General features: G+C 46.1%; 1 protein-coding gene across 1 annotated transcript; it reads left to right on the top strand.

Moving 5' to 3' along the window:
- The first annotated feature begins 6,693 nt into the window (after positions 1-6,693).
- On the top strand, positions 6,694-12,463 carry LOC142255694 (F-box only protein 2-like). The gene is made up of 6 exons (XM_075327141.1): positions 6,694-6,764; positions 7,609-7,681; positions 10,189-10,309; positions 10,493-10,585; positions 12,001-12,133; positions 12,240-12,463. The coding sequence occupies exons 2-6, from the start codon at positions 7,645-7,647 to the stop codon at positions 12,372-12,374; spliced, it is 519 nt and encodes a 172-aa protein (XP_075183256.1). The 5' UTR covers positions 6,694-6,764; positions 7,609-7,644; the 3' UTR covers positions 12,375-12,463.
- Positions 12,464-24,035: the final 11,572 nt, after the last annotated feature.

The following is a 24,035-nucleotide window of genomic DNA, read 5'->3' as shown; positions in this document are numbered from 1 at the left end:
GGTTAAAAGGTTTCAGGGTTCCGGGGGTCCTGCTTGATGAGCGGCTTTCCTCTAGCCTGTCCATTACAGCCCGTCTGAGTCTGTGGATCCAGGCAGGCGTTACAATATGCATAAGAAAAAAGCAAAGATTCCTCAGGAACGCTGCAGAAAGTTGATGTCTATCTGTGAATCACGTTTGAAGCAGGTTATAACAGCCTGAAAAGCTCTACTAAGTGCTATAGATGCTGGTCCTGAAGGGGTGAATAATTCCGAGACTGGAGAAATCAGTAAAAATGCTTTTTTTTGCAGTGAAACCACTTATTTAGTTGGTTTATTGCAAACAGCAGAAAGTTTGTCAATTAACCAAATTTACAATGGAGATGAATAATCTTGATTACAACTGTACATTTCGCATGTCTACATCTACATACTCATGCTTATACTTAAAAGCTCCTTTTTCTACAGTCTTCGTTAATCGAGGATCCAATGGCACAATCAAGTTTTGATGCAGTCACTGCTTACGGATAGTATAGACGGAAGAGTAGTCAGGAAAGTCGGGGACTGGTGACAGAAGGACCCGTAGGATCACAAAGAGCAAACGGAGGCGCAGTCAGGTTACAATCCGGGGGTCAGAATACCAGGAGAGCACGTAATTAGTTAAGAGATGAAACAGAGACGTGGTCAGGTAACGGTCAAAGGTCAAAAGGCAGGAGGTTAGGACAGGAACAGGGAGCAGGTGTGGTGGAGGGCACGGCGCAGGAATGTGTATTAGTCGTGGCAGCAGGGGAACAACAGGTCACAGCACAACCTGTCATTAACCCCTCACCTCCCCGTCACCGCACCACACACAGGAAAAACTCCAAAACAGTCTCAGGCGACATCACATTCTCTCACTTTTCAGAAAATAAAGTCCAGTCTCAGTTCTTTCTTAAACAGGTTAACTTTATTTCTGGCATCTTCACAACACCTCCATCCGCATCCTTCCGGCACCGGTAACCGTCTCATAGGGGTTCTTTCTACTCTTCACGTGACAAATTTCACAGCAATCAGTATCTCTGGCACCTTTAGTATTCTAAGGGCCTATCTTCCCCTCACTACACTTCATATCCGCACAGGTGTCCGCAACCATCCAGGGGTCTCCCCTCCATGCCAGGCCATCTAATCATACCTCATCACCAGGGGGCGCACTGACCTTTTCGTGAGTGGGGCTTCTTTACGTTCCTGTCAGCATATACCAATGCCAGGCCCCTGACTGTCAGACCCCTCTCCATGGGGGACGCAGTTCCGCAATCAGGGCAGGATCCCGCGGGCACAGAACATGACCGCACACTGAGGGCGTCAGGCAGAGACTGAGCAGCAGCGATGAGAGCTAATGTCACTCAGGTTATTTGCGGTCACAGCTTGAGGTTCCCATTGTCTTCCACCTGTGACCACAGGTAACCAAACCTAAGGTGCTCTCATTACATTTGGTGACCTCACCTCAGGTTCACTGACCTGCATATCTTGGCAGAAAACCAGTTTTTTTAAAAGAGATGCAGATTTATAAGCAATAATTCATACACCATATTCCTGCACCAAATCTGCATCTTCTGGAAAAAGAACGCATTAAAACATGATGCGATTTTGATGTGATAGTGATGCAATTTTTTTTGCCAGGAGATGCAGATTTGGTGCAGGATTATGATGTATAAATTTCAGCACTAAATCTGTATCACTTGGCAAAACAAATGCACAACAACTGTTTTGACAACGTTTCGATGTGGTTTTCTGTCAGGAGATGCAAATTTGGTGCTGAAATCTAGTGCAGACATTTCAGGCAGCTATTTTTAGGCTGGGGGGACTCAATTACCATGAGTCTCCCCAGCCTGAGAATACCAGACACCAGTTGTTCGCTTTATCATGGCTGGGTATCAAAACTGAGGGGGACCGCATGCCGTTTTTTAAAAATTATTTATTGAACTAATAATAAATAGCCGAATGAGGTTCTTCTTATTTTAATACACAGTCAAGATAGTGCGCATGGACTGCAGCCTGTAGCAGTATGCATTTTCAGTGCTGGGTATCATAATATGGGGGGACACTACGCCAATTTTTTTATTTATTTTTACACCAATATAGACAAACATACAGTGTCTGTGATTGGTTACAATCAGACTCGCTGTCACACAGGCTGGGGGCGCTGTCTGACTGTAACCAATCTGAGGCCCTGGGACTAGTGCATATGCATGAGGGTAATGAGCAGCCCAGGAAGTAGTGTTACAGCAGCGCAGAGACTGGTAAGTATAACACACTTGCTCCAATCCCCCTAATCCCTACTGCTTACATTTTAAAGCGTCGGATTCAGGGCCCCATAGACTTATAAGGGGACCGGCATCTGGGCAGATATCCAGGATCAATCCCAAGCCCAAGGCAGGTTTTTTGTTTAAACCCGGTTGGAACTGCCGATCCCGAGTATCTTCGCGCATCTCTACTCAAGTGCTTTTGATATTATCAATAAAGCATTCATAATAGTAAATATATGGTAAAAAATGTACTATTATATAAGAACTGCATCTCAAAAACCCTCATATACAGTTTGTAATCTTTATAACTTTAGATGTGAGACATATTGTGTGTGGCTTCCATCTTGTGACCTCTTACCCTTTTAAAAAGAAAAAGGAAATTGTAAGGAAGAACTCATCTAGTTTATTGGCCTTTTTGACATAATAAAAATATGTATAAATAGGCTTCCTTGAAAAACACATATCAGAAATTGCACAATTATCCTATGTGACATCTAATCAGGATGGTGCACATTATGGTTAACATTTGCAAGTCTAAGAACACTACCTCACTCCTATTTATACTTTCACTAAAAATCAATAAATGTTCTTAATCTTTCATCAGGTCCTAATATTGTCAATAAAACATTCCCAATAGTAAATATATGGTAAAAACTTACTATTATTTAAGAACTGCATATCAAAAGCCCTCTTACATAGATTTACAAAAACAGGGGGTGTATGTCGTGCCCATTGCAGTCCCAGTAATTTTGAAATAAAAGCTCTTATTAAGTATAAATTAATTGTGCTTTAAAATAAACTTCAATGTATCTACCATAAATTGTTGTTCAGCTATTGGCATTAAAGAATCTGTTGTCAGCCATTGTGCGATCACTTGTTTCCCTTGTTTATGGGCAATACTTGTCTAAAGTTATTTTCTTAGATTTTTCATACACCTGCACAAACCGTGTGTACCTGAGGTTGTAATCTTTATAACTCAAGATGTAACACATATAGTGTGGGCTTCCATCTTTTGATCTTTAAAGCCCCCAACACACGCTTCAATATATCTCACAATCCGTCGTTGGGGTTAAGTTGTAAGTGACGCACATCCGGCATCGTTTGTGAGGTGTCTGCGTGTGACATCTACGTGCGATCAGGATTGAACGCAAAACCGTTGATCGCAAACACATCGTATCTTTGTCTAGAATTGAGCGTTTTGTTGCAGGAACCTAGTCAATTGTAACGTGTGACATCCCTCATACGATTGTGATGTCTGAGGCTATGTGCGCAGGTGTGCGCTCTGCACCGCAGCTTAAAAAAGGTCCGCTTCAGAGCGCAGCTGAAAAGCTGCGTTCTGAAGCGCCTCACAATGTCTGTCATTCACTAATCTCTGTCAGTCGGTCACAATCTCTGTCCCTCACTCTCTGTCCATGTCAGTCAGTCTATCCTCATCTCTCATATACTCACCGATCCCCGATCCCCGGCGCTGCACGGCATTCACACTGCTCCGGCGGCTTTTACTGTTTTGAAAAAGCCGGCCGCCCATTAAACAATCTCGTATTCCCTGCTTTCCCCGCCCACCGGCGCCTATGATTGGTTACAGTGAGACACGCCCCCACGCTGAGTGACAGGTGTCACACTGCACCCAATCACAGCAGCCGGTGGGCAGGTCTATACTGTGTAGTGAAATAAATAATTAAATAATTAAAAAAAACGGCGTGCGGTCCCCCCCAATTTTAAAACCAGCCAGATAAAGCCATACGGCTGAAGGCTGGTATTCTCAGGATGGGGAGCTCCACGTTATGGGGAGCCCCCCAGCCTAACAATATCAGCCAACAGCCGCCCAGAGCCGCATCCATTAGATGCAACAGTTCTGGGACTGTACCCGGCTCTTCCCGATTTGCCCTGGTGCGTTGGCAAATCGGGGTAATAAAGAGTTATTGGCAGCCCATAGCTGCCACTAAATCCTAGATTAATCATGTCAGGCGTCTCCCCGAGACACCTTCCATGATTAATCTGTAAATTACAGTAAATAAACACACACCCGAAAAATCCTTTATTAGAAATAAAAAACACAAACATATACCCTGGTTAACCACTTTAATCAGCCCCAAAAAGCCCTCCTTGTCCGGCGTACTCCAGGATGCTCCAGCGTCGCTTCCAGCGCAGCTGCATGGAGGTGACCGGAGCTGCAGCAGACACAGCCGCTCCGGTCACCTCCACGCAGGTAATGAAGACAGCCGCGTGATCAGCTGCTGTCACTGAGGTTACCCGCTGTCACTGTATACAGCGGTGGCCGCGGGTAACCTCAGTGACAGCTCAGCTGATCGCGCGGCTGTCTTCAGTTGCTGTGTGTAGGTGACAGGAGCGGCTGTGTCTGCTGCAGCTCCAGTCACCTCCATGCAGCAGCGCTGGAAGCGACGCTGGACCATCCTGGATTACGCCGGACATGGAGGGCTTTTTGGGGCTGATTAAAGTGGTTAACCAGGGTATATGTTTGTGTTTTTTATTTCTAATAAAGGATTTTTTCGGGTGTGTGTGTTTATTTACTGTCACTTACAGATTAATCATAGAAGGTATCTCGGGGAGACGCCTGACATGATTAATCTAGGACTTATTGGGAGCTATGGGCTGCCAATAACTCCTTATTACCCCGATTTGCCAACGCACCAGGGCAAATCGGGAAGAGCCGGGTACAGTCCCAGAACTGTCGCATCTAATGTATGCGGCAATTCTGGGCGGCTGTTGGCTGATATTGTTAGGCTGGGGGGCTCCCCATAACGTGGAGCTCCCCATCCTGAGAATACCAGCCTTCAGCCGTATGGCTTTATCAGGCTGGTTTTAAAATTGGGGGGGACCGCACGCCGTTTTTTTTAATTATTTCATTATTTATTTCACTACACAGTATAGACCCGCCCACCGGCTGCTGTGATTGGGTGCAGTGTGACACCTGTCACTCAGCGTGGGGGCGTGTCTCACTGTAACCAATCATAGGCGCCGGTGGGCGGGGAAAGCAGGGAATACGAGATTGTTTAATGGGCGGCCGGCTTTTTCAAAACAGTAAAAGCCGCCGGAGCAGTGTAAATGCCGTGCAGCGCCGGGGATCGGGGATCGGTGAGTATGAGAGAGGGCTGCTCAATTCAGTTACTCAGGAGTTTAGCGGTCACCGGTGAGCCCTTCACAGGTGACCGCTAATCAGGGCGCGACACAGACAGAGCCGCAGCATGACAATGAAGTCGGGTGAAGTTCACCCGAGTTCATTCTGACAGTGCGGCTCTGTCTGTGTCTGCTGTCATCTGCCATTCAGCTCTGCTACATGGCTGTCTGTGTCTGCTGTCAGCGGCCATGTAGCAGAGCTGAATGGCAGATGACATAGTAAAAACGCATCCCTACACATTACACACGCTTGGCAAGTCAATAAATAAAAAAAAAAAAAAAAGGTGCCCAATGCATACGTCAAAGAACACATGATCTAAAGGATCGCACACAAAATTGATCAAATTAACATAGACTACTAACGCACGTGTGACAGCAAATGAACGACCTACGTGCAATCTCATAAGATCCCGTATGCAACCTGGGCGTGTCACATCGCAAATGCGATTGTACAACTAATTGCAACATGTAAAGCAGGCTTTAGCCTTTTAAAAAGAAAATTCTAAGGAAGAAATCATCAAGTTTATTGGCCGTATTGACATAGTATAAGTGACAATGTGCTTCCTTGAAAAAAACATATCAGAAATTGCACAATCATCCTATGTGACATCTAATCAGGATGGTGCACATTATGGTCAACATTTGCAAGTCTAAGAACACTACCTCACTCCTATTTATACTTTCACTAAAAATCAATAAATGTTCTTAATCTTTCATCAGATCCTAATATTGTCAATAAAACATTCCCAATAGTAAATATATGGTAAAAACTTACTATTATTTAAGAACTGCATCTCAAAAGCCCTCTTATATAGATTTACAAAACCAGGGGGTGGATGTCGTGCCCATTGCAGTCCCAGTAATTTTGAAATAAAAGCTCTTATTAAGTATAAATTAAAATAAACTTCAATGTATCTACCATAAATTGTTGTTCAGCTATTGGCATTGAAGAATCTGTTGTCAGCCATTCTGTGATCACTTGTTTGCCTTGTTTATGGCCAATACTTATCTAAAGTTATTTTTTTTTTCATACACCTGCACAAACCGTGTGTACCTAAGTTTATAATCTTTAGAACTCAAGATGTGACACATATAGTGTGTGGCTTCCATCTTTTGATCTTTTAGCCTTTTAAAAAGAAAATTCTAAGGAAGAAATCATCAGATTTATTGGCCGTATTGACATAGTAAAAATATGTGACAATGTGCTTCCTTGGAAAACGCATATCAGAAATTGCACAATCATCCTATGTAACAACCAATCACGATGGCACACATTATGGTCAATGGTTAAAAATGAAAATATAAAGGAGAGAAGGTGTTCAATGCAAGGAAATAGGAGAAGAAGGGAGGAAACAACTCAGTCAGGTAAGAAAAGACAGATGGACGCTCCATATGATATTATACTGTATTTTTCTATCTGACTGTATGGGTGCGCCATATTCCATGTGTTTTTAATGCATATTTGCTACATATTAACCTTCAGTAATTTTGCAGCATTTCGGCTCCAAAATCTGCACCTAAATCTCTAATGCTGCATCTTATAGGGTACAAGAATGTATTACTATATACATAAAAGAGCAGAGACATGAGCGACAATTATCAAATGCGATATTTTGTAAATAACAATGCTGATATTTACAACAAATTTCTGAAAAATTGCCTAAAAATTGATACATTTGTTGATTTTTTGAATAATTTGTATCCATTAAGTGTCTAAATCCTGATCAAATCCTCAATCCTGAAGAAACAATTATTTACACGTCCTGGAGAGATGAAACTTTTTATAGTCGCAATATAAAACCGCAATGAGTTATAAAGATTAGCCGTGATATAAAGCCAAAGAAAGCAGACGTGTAATGTATAAACTCAGATAATATGGCTCCCATGGCATCTATGGGCCCTTCTGGACCAGATATACAAATGTAGCAGAAAAAATTGAGTCTGCTGTTGCATGCCATATAGCGGTATTATACGGTAAAGTATCTCCATACCACAATGTGGTATGTCCCAGGCAATAGAAGGCTGCTGTTCTAATGTCTCCATTCTCTGCTTTGACACATGAAAGCTGCGCTGTGATTGGTTGCACCGTTTTTATAACTCCGCAGTCATTAAGAAAGTTTTATTATCAGTGATAATATTTAAATTACAGAAAAAAATAGAAAATTTCTTTCAGATGTTAAAATGTTAGCCCTTTCCTTCCAAACTGTAGATTATTGTTAAACGCTGAATCAAAGAATAGGAGAAAATGCCAAAAAATCTGATTAAGAACCCCTGCGGAGAAGGTAAATAGAAAAGAAATGTTAAAGATGTGTATTTTTATGGTGCATAATAATAGTTCCCCTGGTGAAGCTCCTCAGTGTCTCCACTTATGATCTCTGCAGACTGTGATGTTTCTAACATGTCCTCTCTGTGCCCCCCACTCAGTGTGACACCCTCACAGTGCCCGCCCCACACACAGCACGATGCTTCCATAGTCCACCCCCACACAGTATAATGCACCCACAGTGGCCCCCACACAGTATTATGCCTCCACAGTGCCCCTCACGCAGTATGATGCCCCCACAGTGTACCACACACAGTATGATGCCCCCACAGTGTACCACACAGTATGATACCCCCACATTGACCCTCCTTGCAGTATGATGCCTCCACAGTGCCCCTCACACAGTATGGTGCTCCCACAGTGTCCCCCCACAGTATGATGCCTCCACACTGCCCCACACAGTATGATGCCCCGACAGAGTATGATGCCCTCACATTGCCCCGCAAACAGTATGATGAGTCCACAGTGCCTCCCACACAGTATGATGCCCTCGCAGTATGGCATGACTAAACTGCCCTGCAAACTCACTATGATGTCCCATAGTACACTGTGTGCAGAATTATTAGGCAAGTTGTATTTTAGAGGATTTTTTAATTATTGATCAACAACTATGTTCTCAATCAACCCCAAAGACTCATAAATATCAAAGCTTAATATTTTTGGCAGTTGGAGGTTTTTTTTTAGATTTGGCTATCTTAGGAGGATCTGTTTGTGCAGGTGACTATTACTGTGCAGAATTAATAGGCAACTTAATAAAAACCAAATATATTCCCATCTCACTTGTTTATTTTCACCAGGTAAACCAATATAACTGCACAAAATTTAGAAATAAACATTTCTGACATGCAAAAACAAAACCCAAAAAAATAAGTGCCCAATATCACCCCGTTTCTTATGATGACACTCAACAGCCGACCATCCATAGATTCTGTCATTGCTTGATCTGTTTACCATCAACATTGCGTGCTGCAGCCACAACAGCCTCCAGACACCACAGCCTCCAGACACTGCTCCCAGAGGTGCACTGTTTTCCCTCCCTGTAGATCTCACATTTTATGAGGGACCACAGGTTCTCTATGGGGTTCAGATCAGGTGAACAAGGGGGCCATGTCATTATTTTTTCATCTTTTAGACCTTTACTGGCCAGCCACGCTGTGGAGTAGTTGGATGCATGTGATGGAGCATTGTCCTGCATGAAAATCATGTTTTTCTTGAACGATCCCGACTTCTTCCTGTACCACTGCTTGAAGAAGTTGTTTTCCAGAAACTGGCAGTAGGTCTGGGAGTTGAGCTTCACTCCATCCCCAACCCGAAAAGGTCCCACGAGTTCATCTTTGGCCCACCTCCACCTTGCTGGTGTCTGAGTCGGAGTGGAGCTCTCTGCCCTTTACTGATCCAGCCTCTGGCCCATCAAGAGTCACTCTCATTTCATCAGTCCATAAAACCTTTGAAAAATCAGTCTTAAGATATTTCTTGGTCCAGTCTTGAGGTTTTATCTCATGTTTCTTGGTCAGAGGTGGTGGTTTTTCGGCCTTCCTTACCTTGGCCATGTCCCTGAGTATGGCACACCTTGTGCTTTTTGATACTCCAGTAATGTTGCAGCTCTGAAATATGGCCAAACTGGTGGCAAATGGCATCTTGGCAGCTTCACGCTTGATTTTCCTCAATTCATGGGCAGTTATTTTGCGCCTTTTTTGCCCGACACACTTCTTGCGCCCCTGTTGGCTATTTGCCATGAAACGCTTGATTGTTCGGTGATCACGCTTCAAAAGTTTGGTAATTTCAAGACTGCTGCATCCCTCTGCAAGACATCGCACAATTTTAGACTTTTCAGAGCCCGTCGAATCTCTCTTTTGACCCATTTTGCCAAAGGAAAAGAAGTTGCCTAATAATTAAGCACCCCTTATATAGGGTATTGATGTCATTACACCGCACCCCTCCTCATTACAGAGAGGCACATCACCTGATTTACTTCATTGGTAGTTGTCTCTCAGCCTATACAGCGAGGAGTAGGACGACATGTATAACAAGTATCATGTGATCAATATACTCATTTGCCTAATAATTCTGCACACAGTGTACATTCAGAACACACAGTATGATGCCCCTATACTGCCCCTCCACAGTATGATGTGCCCAGATCCACATATGATGCCTCCCATAGATTATGATGTTCCCATTCACATAATACTCCACTGTACCCTCACAGGATGATGCCCCCAAACCCATGATGATGCACCTTCTTTCCCCAATCCAGCATAAGACGCCCCCATAGTGCTCCCACAGATTATGATGTTCCCTCATGTAGCAGATTTACCGCTCTGCGCTGTGTGTGGCTCGGCACAGCAGGCGTGGATGTAGTGATATGGGATTGACACTCGCTGAATGGAGGAGCGGGGAGATGACGGCTCCACCATTGTATTTACCTCTTTGGCTTTACTGTATATTGTGTATTCTCCGGTACAGAGGGGCTAAAACACTGGGAAGACGTTCAGCATGGCGGAGACGGGTGGAAAGTGGAGGCTCTCCCAGGAGATAACATGGCAAACTTTCCATTTCAAGGGAAGTTCTTTGCAACATCGTTTGAGTAAGTGTCTGACATGGAAACAGATGGGATCCAGAATCTGGTTATTGTGGCAGGCGGCAGTGGTATTAGTATAAGCTCTCAGTAAAGATGTCGTCCGGGGTAAAAATACCACTCAACCTGCGGAATTCTGCGGCGCTGTTAGGACCATCTTCAACCTTCAGATATTGGATCTTCACTTCTCAGGTTGTGCAGTAAATCTCAAGTGATCGATCTCCTCAAGGAAGGATATACCGAGGAGAAGCTGGACGCCCAACCCCACATTGTGGTCAGCGAATGGTGAGATGATTTGTGTCCAGGGAAGATGGGCGACAGTCAGTTATCTGTGTCTATCTTTCTGTCTGTCTCTGTATCAGTCTCTCTGTCTCTCTCTATCTCCGTGTCTGTCTGTCTCTCTGTGTCTGTCTGTCTGTCAGTCTCTTTCCCCGTCTGTATCTTTCCACGTCTGTCTCATTCCCCGTCTGTCTCGTTCCCCGTCTGTCTCGTTCCTGTCTGTCTTTATCTCTTTCCCTGTCGCTGTCTCTTTCCCTGTCTCTTTCCGTTTTTGTCTTTCCCTGTCTCTTTCCCTGTCTCTGACTCTTTCCCTGTCTCTTTCCCTGTCTCTGACTCTTTCCCTGTCTCTTTCCTTGTCTGTCTCTTTCCCTGTCTTTTTCCTTGTCTCTGTCTCTTTCCCTGTTTTTGTCTCTTTCACTGTCTCTTTCCCTCTCTTTCCTTGTCTCTGTCTCTTTTCCTGTCTGTCTTTTTCTTTCCCTTTCTGTCTCTCTGTTTGTCTTTTCCCCTGTCTGTCTGTGTCTGTCTGTCTGTCTGCCTCTCTCTGTCTCTTTGACTGTCTGTCTCCCTCTATCTGTCTATCTCTGTCTGTCTGTGTTACTTTCTGTCTCACTCTATCCGTCTCTCCACTGACATCTTATTACCTCACATATAAGCTTCTTATACTAACAATTTATTTTGTTCCTATAGCAACCAATCACATTAATAGAGCCCGTTTTTTTGGAGAGTAACTGTAAAGCGCGGGGTTAAATTTTCTGGTCAAAACATAGTCTATGACGTTCCCTGAGTCACATGGAGGGTCTGTACAAAAGTTCGTGATTGTAAATGCGACGGTACAAATTCCTTTAGCGGACATACACACACACACACACACAGCTTTATATATGAGATGAGTCCCCACATAGCCTCCTATATATAGTATGATCCCTCACATGGCCTCCAATATACCATATGAACCCTCACATAGCCTCTTATATATTGTATAAACCCCCACATAGCCCCCTATATACAGTATGAGTCCACGCCTCCCCGTTCTGCTGGTTCTCTGCTCCTGTCCCAGGGGCTCTATATTTTTTGCGGCCGGAGCGTTATTGCTGCCACCAGTGCCGGATGGCGTCATCGTGCTGGCACATTACAGAAAAACAGAAAAGTCAGCGAGAGCTTCGCTGGGGCTGTGCTGCCATTCTGTATTGACAGCAGCGGAGCTCCAGGAAAGTTCCCTGCACCAACATTGATGGTGGACAATCTGGCCATGGACCTCCAGAGCACCACGTCCTGAGTGGTAGTCCAGATCGCCCTCATTATAATCCGCCTATGGCTATGGGGTGTGTTACCGGACAGGTTCACCAGTGAGGAGTTGGGGGAAGCTGGGTAAGCTTTGGGCAGTAATGGTGGTCGGCTCAGACACTTCCTTTTGGTTTCAGGCATGCAGCTCGCACTGACTGTGAATGCTCGTATGATCTGAGCGTGCAGCTGTTGTCCGGTACACGTGAGGTCATCGGTGAATTCAGCATCAAGTACCATACCATCCCGAGCACGGACGGCTCCTGGAGACAGGTGAGAAGCGCTGACCATATGGAGGAGGCGGACATGTCCTGTACTATGTGCAGCTTCTGTAAAATCGTGGGGACAATGTGGATATTGACTGATGGTTATTTTGCAGATCAAACATACCTTCTGGAACTACGGCCCCGGAGTGCGCTTCATCAAGTTCACACACAGTGGGAAAGACACGCGTTATTGGAAGGGCTGGTTTGGAGTCCGGATGATCAACAGCAGCGTGACCATCGAAGCCTAGAAGTCATGGATGTGATAGAAATGTTATTCCTGTGTCACTGGACGGATCCTTCTGTTTCCATGTGACCTAATAAAGTGATTGATACCAGGCTGCTGCTCCTTGTCATTATTCTGAGTTACATTCTTAGTTTGGAGACCCCCGTCATGGTTTCCGTGCACTTTAGCTAAATACAAACCTAAGATTCCTGCTGATTCTGGTGGTCGTGGACCTTAGGTCTCTGCTTGGTTCCATCCCTTGTGTTTATTGTCAGTTTTTGTTTTCAGATCCAATCTATTGTCCTGATCATTCCACAAACCCCACCATAAATATGTCACATGTGCACTGTCCGTAGTCACCTGGTAGCTCAAAAAATGGCGCTAGACACTTTGTTTACCAGATCCTTGGTGTTGCCCCGGCCTTCAGCCCTTAATCCCTGTATATAGACCTGGATTTACACAGGGGCCCCTGAGGCCACGGAGTCATGTGTTGCTTATATTTGCATGTTGGCAAGAAGAATAGTCATGTAGCCGGGTCAGCAGTTACCCTCGAACAGGGCCACCACTAGGAATTTCAGGGCCTCATACTTGGAAAAATGGAGCTCCATTGAGACTCCGCCCAGGCTCCACCCCAGCTCCGCCTCCACCCCTCAAACCTTCAACAGTCTCACTGTCACTCTTGGAATGTAAATTTATATATCTCTACACACATATACAAACATACATATATATATATATATATATATATCTATCTATATATATATATATATATATATATATATACACACACACACACACACACACACACACAGTCATGGCCAATAATGTTAGCACCCTCGACGTTGTTCCAGAAAATGAAATATTTCCCTCAGGGAATTAATAATACACGCCTTACACTGCCCCTCTCCATAATATCCCACACTGGCCCTATGTATAATATCCCCCCCCACACACTGTCCCTCTGTATAATATTCTTCCCCCATATACACACACACACACACACACACACACTGCTACTTGCAACAGCTTGTTAAGAAAGAAGTAGCGGGCACCACAGGGTAATAAATATAAATAAAGGGAGGAGTGCTAACAAAAACTATGCAAAAAAATGAATTGAAACATGAGAGGTAAAAAACTGCAGAGTAAAAATGTTCCCACCCAGCTATATATTTATATATATATAAACATGGCTTTTATTGATACAAAACATATAAGGCTGACAAAAACAAAGGTTAAAAACATGATTGACAAGTGAAAAAGGAAGGATGAAATAAGGGGATGGACATAATAATCCTGTACTTTTCCCCACTGATAATAAAATGCTCAATAAGTATATACACAAGGCAGTGTCTGCAGACAAATAATATAATCACAAAACACCCAATACCTGGCTGTAGAGCCTCATCTTAAACGTAATGTAGCAGTAAGTCAATAGAGGGTAGGTTTTCAACCTTTGTTTTTGTCAACCTTATGTGTTTTGTATCAATAAAAGCCAAGTATATATGTCTCCCTCCTGGTATACATGTCCCCCTCCTGATATACATATTCCCTTCTTTGTATATATGTCCCCATTCAGGTATATGTCCCATACTGGGTCCCTCCTGGCATATATATCCCCTTCCTGGGCACATAATGGTATATATGTCCCCATCCTGGTTTCTGTCCTCTTCTTGGTATATATGTCTTCCTCCTGGTGTATATGTCTCCTTCCTGAGTTCCTCATGGTATATATGTCCACATTCTGGTTTACATGTGACATCCTGGGGCCTCCTGGTATATATCCCCCTCCTGGGCACATTCGGGTATATATGTCCCCATCCTGGTTTTGGCCTCCTCACTGGTGTATATGTCCTCCTCCTGGTATAGATATCCCATCCCATCCTGGGGGATTCCTGATATATATATCCTCTCTGGGAACATTCTGCTATATATGTCCCCCTCCTAGTTGCTGTTCCCTTTTGGTGTATATTTCATCCTCCCGGTATATATGTCCCATCATAGGGTCCTCCTGGTATATATATATACAGTATATATATATATATATATATATATATATATATATCAGGAGGCCCCCACGATGAAACATATATACCAGGTGGAGGAAATATACACCAGGAAGGGGGCAGGAACCAGGATGGGGACATATTTAACATCTGCAGATTTTTCCCTCCACTCTTTATAAAGACACATCTGCAGGTTTTTACCTCCGCTCTCTATAAAGACACATCTGCAGGTTTTTCCCTCCGCTCTCTATAAAGACACATCTGCAAGTCCCCCCCCCCACGCTCTATAAAGACACATCTGCAGCCAAAATAGCACACACAGCTGGGGGTTGCAGCCTCCAGCTGTCTGCTTTATCTGGGCTGGATATCAAAATAAGGGGGACCCTATGCTAGTTTTTCCAATTATTTATTACTTTTTACACTCTAATTCCGGGACGTAGACAGCTACTGTGAGGGCAAACAATCACTGACGCTGGCAAGCTGACAGCAACCAATCACAGATGCTGTCACAGAGGGTGGGCGGCAGACTTGGTATGTATAACTGTTGTGCTTTAATCCCCATCGTGCTTCCTTTTGCAGCCCCCTAGCCCTTACTAATACCATTTTATAACACTTAAATTCAGGTCACTTAGACTTATTTGGGCATCCGGTGTCAAGTTCAGGTTCAAGTCCGGTCCCAGCCAGACCTTTTTTTTATGTCTGGCCGGACTCACCGAACCAGACCATCTGCATTTCCGCCCATCTCTACTTGTTATCCTTGTTTATGGGCAATGCTTGTATAAAGTTTTGCTGCATCTAAATATAGCTCCCCTGAAGCCCTCAGAGTGCTACAAGGTTCTGCATCCCCACAAGGATGCGGGGCCTACCCCCTTAGGTGCCGGTAACACCAAAAAACAGGTAATCCCAGTTTTCCCCAACATTTCCCCCATACAATGGTACCCAGCTAGAGTCGGATCAATGGATGGCCGCCTAGAGGTGGAGCCAGTCCAGTCCACTAGTTGACCAAGTGGGAGGGGCGGACGATGGAGAGAAGTCAGAACACAGTAAGACAGGGGTAGACAAGAGACTGTGAAGTAGCTGGTCTAGCTGTGACAGAAGAAGTGAGAGGAGACGGTCTGATGCGGGTTAACGGTGACCTGGTACCCAGGAGAGTGGTTGCCGGTGAGTACGGTGGAGCACCCCGGAACTTTGCACCGACGGGGTACAGGACCCTAAGACAGGAAAGAGCTCAAAGCCGACCTGTTAACACCTGCACAGCAAGGGGACCTTGCTGACCCTAAGATTCCGAAGACTCAGTAGCAAAGGGAGAACCGGGGACAGGACCAGTGACTCTATCCCCACAGAGTTCACGCTACCGTCAGGCGACGGGGACCATAGTTGCTCTACGCCACGGGGACCCATTTACCAGAGACAGGATCAGGGAAAGAAGGTACCAGAGAAACAAATTGGCACTGGAATGAAGGGGACCTGGAGGTGAAACCAGCCGGCCTCGGGCAACCATTTATCACCAGCCAGCAGTGAGTAAAACCAGTTGCACTGAGCTGTGGTGTGGACTCCCTATTTCTAGCACTTGTCACATCGCCCATCCTCTGGGGCCCGGCCCTTTTTACGGAGAGCCTACCATCCAGGCTGCAAATAACACCAGCCCCAGTAGTGACATTCTGCAGCGGTAGCTCCACACCTATAGCCGCAACAACACAAGTGGCGTCACATATGAACACTAACCTAATCCCTTGTAAATACATCCCCATTACAAAAAGGGCCCAGGGCACGGGACCGGGCAACGGCCACCACCGTGACATTCCCCTGATATACTCCGCCCCTCTGCTTCTATTGGCCGCTGCCGCATGACGTCGCTGTGACGCCGAATGTCCCTCCCACTCCAGGAAGTGGACGTTCGCCGCCCACAGCAAGGTCGTATGGACGGGTAAATACGTGTGATGGGGGTTAATCGTGTGCGTGGCACATTCAACAAATTGAACGTGCCGCAAATACGATGGGGGCGTTGCAAATCGCATACGAAATCGTATGCGAAATTGCAATGTGTAAAGCGGGCTTTACACCTTACAATTGCGTGTGCGATCTCGTATGCGATGTGACCCGCCCCCATCGTATGTGCGGCACGTTCAATTTGTTGCACAAGCCGCACAAACGATTAAAAGCTGTCACACGTACTTACCCGTCCATACGACCTCGCTGTGGGCGGCGAACATCCACTTCCTGGAGTGGGAGGGACGTTCGGCATCACAGTGACGTCACGCGGCAGCCGGCCAATAGAAGCGGAGGGGCGGAGATGAGCGGGACGTAAACATCCCGCCCACCTCTTTCCTTCCGCATTGCAGGCGGGACGCAGGTAAGATCTGTTCATCGTTCCCGGGGTGTCACACGGAGCGATGTGTACTGCCTCGGGAACATTGAACAACCAGACGTTCAATTTTTAGTAATTGAACGACGTGCATGCGATGAACGGTTTTACGTTCAATCGCAGTCGCACGTAGCTGTCACACGCTACAACACTACTAACGATGCCGGATGTGCGTCACTTACGACGTGACCCCGCCGACACATCGTTAGATGTATTGTAGCGTGTAAAGCGGGCTTTACATCTAATCAAGATGGGGCACATTATGGTCAATATTTGCAAGTCTAAAGGGGGCTTTACACGGTAGCGATATCGGTAAGTATCAGTACCGATATCGCAAGCATGCGTTCCCGCCCCCATCGTTTGTGCGACATGGGCATATTGCTGCCCGTCGCGCACAAAATCACGCTCCCCCGTCACATGGCTTACCTGCCCTGCGACGTCGCTCTGGCTGGTGATCCGCCTCCTTTCTAAGGGGGCGGGTCGTGCAGTGTCACAGCGACGTCACACGGCAGGCGGCCAATAGAAGCGGAGGGGCGGAGATGAGCGGGACGTAAACATCTCGCCCACCTCCTTCCTTCCGCATTGCCGGTGGAGGCAGGTAAGGAGATATTCCTCGCTTCTGCGGTGTCACACACAGCGATGCGTGCTGCCGCAGGAACAAGGAACAACATCGCTCATTAGAAATAAACGATTTTTGGTTTTAGGACGACATCTCCACGGCAAATGATTTTTGCCACTTTTGCAATCGTTTTAGATCGCACAAAACTGTTACATGCTACGATATCATTAACGACGGCGGATGTGCATCACTAACGACGTGACCCCGACGATAAAACATTAACAATATCGTAGCATGTAAAGCCCCCTTAAGAACACTACTTCACTACTATTTATACTTTCACTAAAAATCAATAAATGTTCTTAATCTTTCATCAGCTCCTTTTTCAAATTATAAAAATATTGTCAATAAAACATTCATATTAGTAAATAAATGGTAAAACTTACTATTATTAAATAAGAACTGCATCTCAAAAGCCCTCATATACAGATTTACAAAAACAGGGGTGTATTTCGTGCCCATTGCAGTCCCTGAAATTTTCAAATAGAAGCTCTTATTAAATATACATTAATTGTGGTTTAAAATAAACTTCAAAGGAATAGCCTGGACTGCTGCCCCAGGGGGGCTCAAGGGAGGGCAGCATGACTAGGAGGGATGCTAGGCCAGAGGGTTAATAAAGGGTTAAATGTAAAGTATAGTTTAGTCTTACAAGAAAGCTGGGAGTGGAACTAAAGGGGCATCTAGGATTAAGGGTCAGTTTTTGATTGGTCAGGGGGTGGTGCTAGAGAGGGTCGTATATATAGGTCAGGCCAGGGGTGAGTGAGGGTGAGCATTCTTACCTGGATGGCATTCTGAATCATTCCTACCTGGACATCCTGATTCGTTTAGATCCTGAAGATGGAGGGCCTCGTGGCACAGATGAAGAGGATGGTGGAGCAGCATGGCCCGCACTGGATGGAAGAGCAGCTGCAGCGATGGTCCGGTGAAGTCGGAGGCTCTGAAGATGTTACCTCTCTGTCTCCGAAGCGGCAGCGAAGATCGTGGCCTCCTGAGCACCTCAGCCCGGAGACAACACCAAGGAGCCGGCAGCGGAGGAGGAGCCCCAGTGGAAGAACCACGGCAACGGCGGTGGATCCAGGAGACGGGACATCGTGGGACCTGGGCCGGAAGTCTAGATGCAGGCAGCAAGGCAGCGGGGTGGTGAGTGACGTGGACGGCCTCTCCTCCACTTCCGGGTCGCGGCGCGCTGTAATGACGCGCGCGTCGCGGCCACGTGACCCTGCCCGCTCACCTGACCCTGCCCGCTCACATGGCCCTGCCCGCTCACCTGATCCGGCACGCTCACCTGACGCGGCGTGTTCGCCTGACGCGGTGCAGTCACGTGGACCGGCGCCGCGGTCACGTGGGCCAGAGCCGTGGTCACGTGGGCCGCCAACAGGGTCACGTGGGCCGGCAACGGGGTCACCTGACCCAGAAGTTACAGCAATGGACATTGCAGCGGCCGCAGGCGGCCTAGAAAAATCAAGGAGGCCTACAGCTGGGAATCTGGCGGTGCCTATGCAGGAGCATAGGGCTCCAGTGACGGCGGCAATGACTGTGAGAAAACGGCCCGGATCAGCGGGGTCAGGTCGTTGTGGAAGAAGAATGGAGGACGACATGGCGGCGGGGTCAGCAGCACTGCGCGGGGATGCCTTCCGGCAGGCCTCAGGCATAATTACAACGGGAAGGTCGGCTTATGGAGCGCCGGGGATGGCGCCGCATGCAAGCCATTTTTCAGGCGGATTAGGTCACAGGTCGAGTCTGCCGGACGGTGGGCTCCCTGGAACTGGGTCTAGTGAGGAGGACGACATCGTGGAGGACGACGTCGCAGATGATGATGACATCACGGATGATATCGCTGGCAACGACGAATCGGCTGGAGCGCGACACGGAGGACATGTGACAGCTGTTTCGGGCCCCTCTCGGAGTCAGCCTGGTAAGACCACGGTTTTTCCTATTTCTAGTATGTCTGGTTTGGCAGTTGGTGGCGAGTCTGGTGGTATGAGTGGCATGCAGGCTTTTAATGTGGTTGCTGGAGGTATGGGCGGTTTACACGGTGGCCTGAGTGGTGGGCAGGGTATGAATTTGGTGCCTGGTGACGGCAGTATGGCATCTGAATTGTTGCGGTTTGTTTGGGGTCTTTTCGCCCCTGTGGGGGGCCCTAGCATGGTTTGGCAGGGTGCGTCTGGCGTGACGGGACAGGATAATTTGGGCACCACAGCTGTTACAGTAGTTAGCGGGAGTCGTGCCGGTTGTGGCGGCTCCAGTGACATCATCAGCAGCTACGGCAGAAGCAGTCCGTTTGGACGACAAGGCAAGAGGAGAGGTGTATGTATGCTTTGATGGCCTGTTGGGGGCGCATCTGAAACAGGAGGTTAGGGAGAAAATATGGAAAGACGAATATGTGGAAATATTTTCTTTGCTTCCTTTGGAGAAGTTTAACCTTGATCGGGTTAAACCGGACGAGAGTAAAAAAAGATGAGGAAGAGCGGCGGCGTTATTGCCTTATTCCTCGCACGTTTCAGAATTGGTTGCAAGCGTTTGTGATATTGGCCAGTGTGTTAGGGGAAAAGGCTCTGGACAACTGTTCGGCGCTTTTTTGTTATTTGGACTCCATAAGTGAGGCGTACAGGACTTATGGTGGAACTGCTTGGCTGCGATATGACAAGCAGTTTCGTCAGAGGAAAGCGGTTAGACCCAGCCTGCGGTGGGATCACAAAGAAATTAGCCTATGGATGCGGTTGATGGCTGCGCTGAAGTTGGCTTTGCAGTCCTTTCCAGGGAATTCCGGTGGGGGGGTCATTTGGTGCCTTGTCGGGGCCCAAGAAAGGTGTTTGTTGGCAGTTCAACGAAAAGGACTGCCGTTTTAGGTCCACCTGCCGTTTTAAGCACGAGTGTTCGGGCTGTGGCGGCAACCACAGTTTCCTCAAGTGCTTTAGAAAAGGAAAAGGGAAGGCCTCAGAGTCTTGGTCAAAAAGGGAGGACCCGGTGAGGGTAGATCGGATGGTGCCATTCTTAAATAGATATCCAGATCAGGTGACTGCAGAGTTATTATATGAAGGTTTTAGTTTCGGTTTTAAAATACCATCAGTTGTTGAGCCTGGCGAGATTCGTTTGAAGAATTTGCAGTCGACTCGCTTACATGGGGAGATTGTTTCAGAGAAGTTGCGGAAGGAGGTGGTATTGGGACGGATAGCGGGGCCATTTGATGCCCCTCCGTTGCCTGACTTGGTGGTATCCCTGTTGGGTTTGGTTACAAAAAAGGAACCTAATAAGTTTCGGCTGATCCACCATTTGTCCTATCCTACCGGTAGGTCGGTGAATGACGGTATTGATCCTGAGCTAGTATCAGTATCGTATGTTCGTTTTGATAGGGCGGTGGAATGGCTGAGGAGTTGGGCTGGGGTTCACTTTTAGCAAAAACGGACATTGAGGCCGCCTTCCGCCTTTTCCACCGTATTAATGTCGTTTGTTTGGGACCGCTTTTGTGTTGGCCTTCTTTGGTGCTTTTAGAATCAGTGAACTGGTTAGTAGGAACACAAAGAGTCATGGAGGTTTGCTGTTGGAGGATGTGGAACGTGGGGTGGATGTGGTACGATGTTGTTTAAAACGTTCCAAGACGGATCAGCTGGGTAGAGGTCGCGTGGTGGAACTTTGGGGTGTACCGGGTTTAGTAGAGTGCCCTGTCAGACAGGTGTCGTCCTTTTTGGAGGTGAGGGGAACCCGCCCGGGGTCCTTTTTGGCTCATCAAGACGGGTCAGCCTTGTCCAGCTACCAGTTTGTCTGGATCTTTCGGAGGTGCCTGCAGTGTTGCAGTCTCAACGAGGCGGAGTTCGCGTCCCATTCCTTTCGGATTGGGGAGGCGACTCAGGCGGCTCGTTGGGGCCTGAGCGAGCAGGCTCTCTGTAAGATTGGACGCTGGGAATCGGCTAGGTATAGATCTTACAGTCATATGAAAAAGTTTGGGCACCCCTATTAATGTTAACCTTTTTTCTTTATAACAATTTGGGTTTTTGCTATTTCAGTGTCATATATGTAATAACTGATGGACTGAGTAATATTTCTGGATTGAAATGAGGTTTATTGTACTAACAGAAAATGTGCAATCCACATTTAAACAAAATTTGACTGGTGCAAAAGTATGGGCACCTTTATCAATTTCTTGATTTGAACACTCCTAACTACTTTTTACTGACTTACTAAAGCACTAAATTGGTTCTGTAACCTCATTGAGCTTTGACCTTCATAGGCAGGTGTATCCAATCATGAGAAAAGGTATTTAAGGTGGCCACTTGCAAGTTGTTCTCCTATTTGATTCTCCTATGAAGAGTGGCATCATGGGCTCCTCAAAACAACTCTCAAATGATCTGAAAACAAAGAATATTCAACATAGTTGTTCAGGGGAAGGTACAAAAAGTTATTCCAGAGATTTAAACTGTCAGTTTCCACTGTGAGGAACATAGTAAGGAAATGGTAGAACACAGGTACAGTTCTTGTTAAGCCCAGAAGTGGCAGGCCAAGAAAAATATCAGAAAGGCAGAGAAGAAGAATGGTGAGAACAGTCAAGGACAATCCACAGACCACCTCCAAAGACCTGCATCATCATCTTGCTGCAGATGGTGTCAATGTGCATCGGTCAACAATACAGCGCACGTTGCACAAGGAGAAGCTGTATGGCAGAGTGATGCGAAAGAAGCAGTTTCTGCAAGCACGCCACAAACAGAGTCGCCTGAGGTATGCAAAAGCACATTTGGACAAGCCAGTTACATTTTGGAAGAAGGTCTTGTGGACTGATGAAACAAAGATTGAGTTGTTTGGTCATACAAAAAGGCGTTATGCATGGAGGCAAAAAAACCACGGCATTCCAAGAAAAGCACTTGCTACCCACAGTAAAATTTGGTGGAGGTTCCATCATGCTTTGGGGCTGTGTGGCCAATGCCGGCACCGGGAATCTTGTTAAAGTTGAGGGTCGCATGGATTCAACTCAGCATCAGCAGATTCTTGACAATAATGTGCAAGAATCAGTGACGAAGTTGAAGTTACGCAGGGGATAGATATTTCAGCAAGACAATGATCCAAAACACGGCTCCAAATCTACTCAGGCATTCATGCAGAGGAACAATTACAATGTTCTGGAATGGCCATCCCAGTCCCCAGACCTGAATATCATTGAAAATCTGTGGGATGATTTGAAGCGGCTGTCCATGCTCGGCGACCATCAAACTTAACTGAACTGGAATTGTTTTGTAAACAGGAATGGTCAAATATACAGTTAGGTCCAGAAATACTTGGACAGTGACACAATTTTGGCGAGTTGGGCTCTGCATGCCACCACATTGGATTTGAAATGAAACCTCTACAACAGAATTCAAGTGCAGATTGTAACGTTTAATTTGAAGGTTTGAACAAATATATCTGATAGAAATTGTAGGAATTGTACACATTTCTTTACAAACACTCCACATTTTAGAAGGTCAAAAGTAATTGGACAAATCAACCAAACCCAAACAAAATATTTTTATTTTCAATATTTTCTTGCGAATCCTTTGGAGGCAATCACTGCCTTAAGTCTGGAACCCATGGACATCACCAAACGCTGGGTTTCCTCCTTCTTAATGCTTTGCCAGGCCTTTACAGCCGCAGCCTTCAGGTCTTGCTTGTTTGTGGGTCTTTCCGTCTTAAGTCTGGATTTGAGCAAGTGAAATGCATGCTCAATTGGGTTAAGATCTGGTGATTGACTTGGCCATTGCAGAATGTTCCACTTTTTTGCACTCATGAACTCCTGGGTAGCTTTGGCTGTATGTTTGGAGTCATTGTTCATCTGTACTATGAAGCGCCGTCCGATCAACTTTGCGGCATTTGGCTGAATCTGGGCTGAAAGTATATCCCGGTACACTTCAGAATTCATCCGGCTACTCTTGTCTGCTATTATGTCATCAATAAACACAAGTGACCCAGTGCCATTGAAAGCCATGCATGCCCATGCCATCACGTTGCCTCCACCATGTTTTACAGAGGATGTGGTGTGCGTTGGATCATGTGCCGTTCCCTTTCTTCTCCAAACTTTTTTCTTCCCATCATTCTGGTACAGGTTGATCTTGGTCTCATCTGTCCATAGAATACTTTTCCAGAACTGAGCTGGCTTCATGAGGTGTTTTTCAGCAAATGTAACTCTGGCCTGTCTATTTTTGGAATTGATGAATGGTTTGCATCTAGATTGGATCCCTTTGTATTTACTTTCATGGAGTCTTCTCTTTACTGTTGACTTAGAGACAGATACACCTACTTCACTGAGAGTGTTCTGGACTTCAGTTGATGTTGTGAACGGGTTCTTCTTCACCAAAGAAAGTATGCGGTGATCATCCACCACTGTTGTCATCCGTGGACGCCCAGGCCTTTTTGAGTTCCCAAGCTCACCAGTCAATTCCTTTTTTCTCAGAATGTACCCGACTGTTGATTTTGCTACTCCAAGCATGTCTGCTATCTCTCTGATGGATTTTTTCTTTTTTTTTCAGCCTCAGGATGTTCTGCTTCACCTCAATTGAGAGTTTCTTAGACCGCATGTTGTCTGGTCACAGCAACAGCTTCCAAATGCAAAACCACACACCTGTAATCAACCCCAGACCTTTTAACTACTTCATTGATTACAGGTTAACGAGGGAGACGCCTTCAGAGTTAATTGCAGCCCTTAGAGTCCCTTGTCCAATTACTTTTGGTCCC

Source organism: Anomaloglossus baeobatrachus, chromosome 11 (assembly GCF_048569485.1).
Source record: "Anomaloglossus baeobatrachus isolate aAnoBae1 chromosome 11, aAnoBae1.hap1, whole genome shotgun sequence".
Classification (NCBI taxonomy): domain Eukaryota; kingdom Metazoa; phylum Chordata; class Amphibia; order Anura; family Aromobatidae; genus Anomaloglossus; species Anomaloglossus baeobatrachus.
The sequence above is the reverse complement of the archived record's forward strand: the minus strand, read 5'-3'. Positions and strand labels throughout refer to the sequence as shown.

Coding starts and splice junctions, on each gene's coding strand:
- LOC142255694 (XM_075327141.1), top strand. CDS start 7,645: ATGCCAAAAAATCTGATTAAGAACCCCTGCGGAGAAG. Junction 7,682..10,188: donor TAAGAACCCCTGCGGAGAAG/GTAAATAGAAAA, acceptor TCTCCGGTACAG/AGGGGCTAAAACACTGGGAA. Junction 12,134..12,239: donor CGGACGGCTCCTGGAGACAG/GTGAGAAGCGCT, acceptor GTTATTTTGCAG/ATCAAACATACCTTCTGGAA.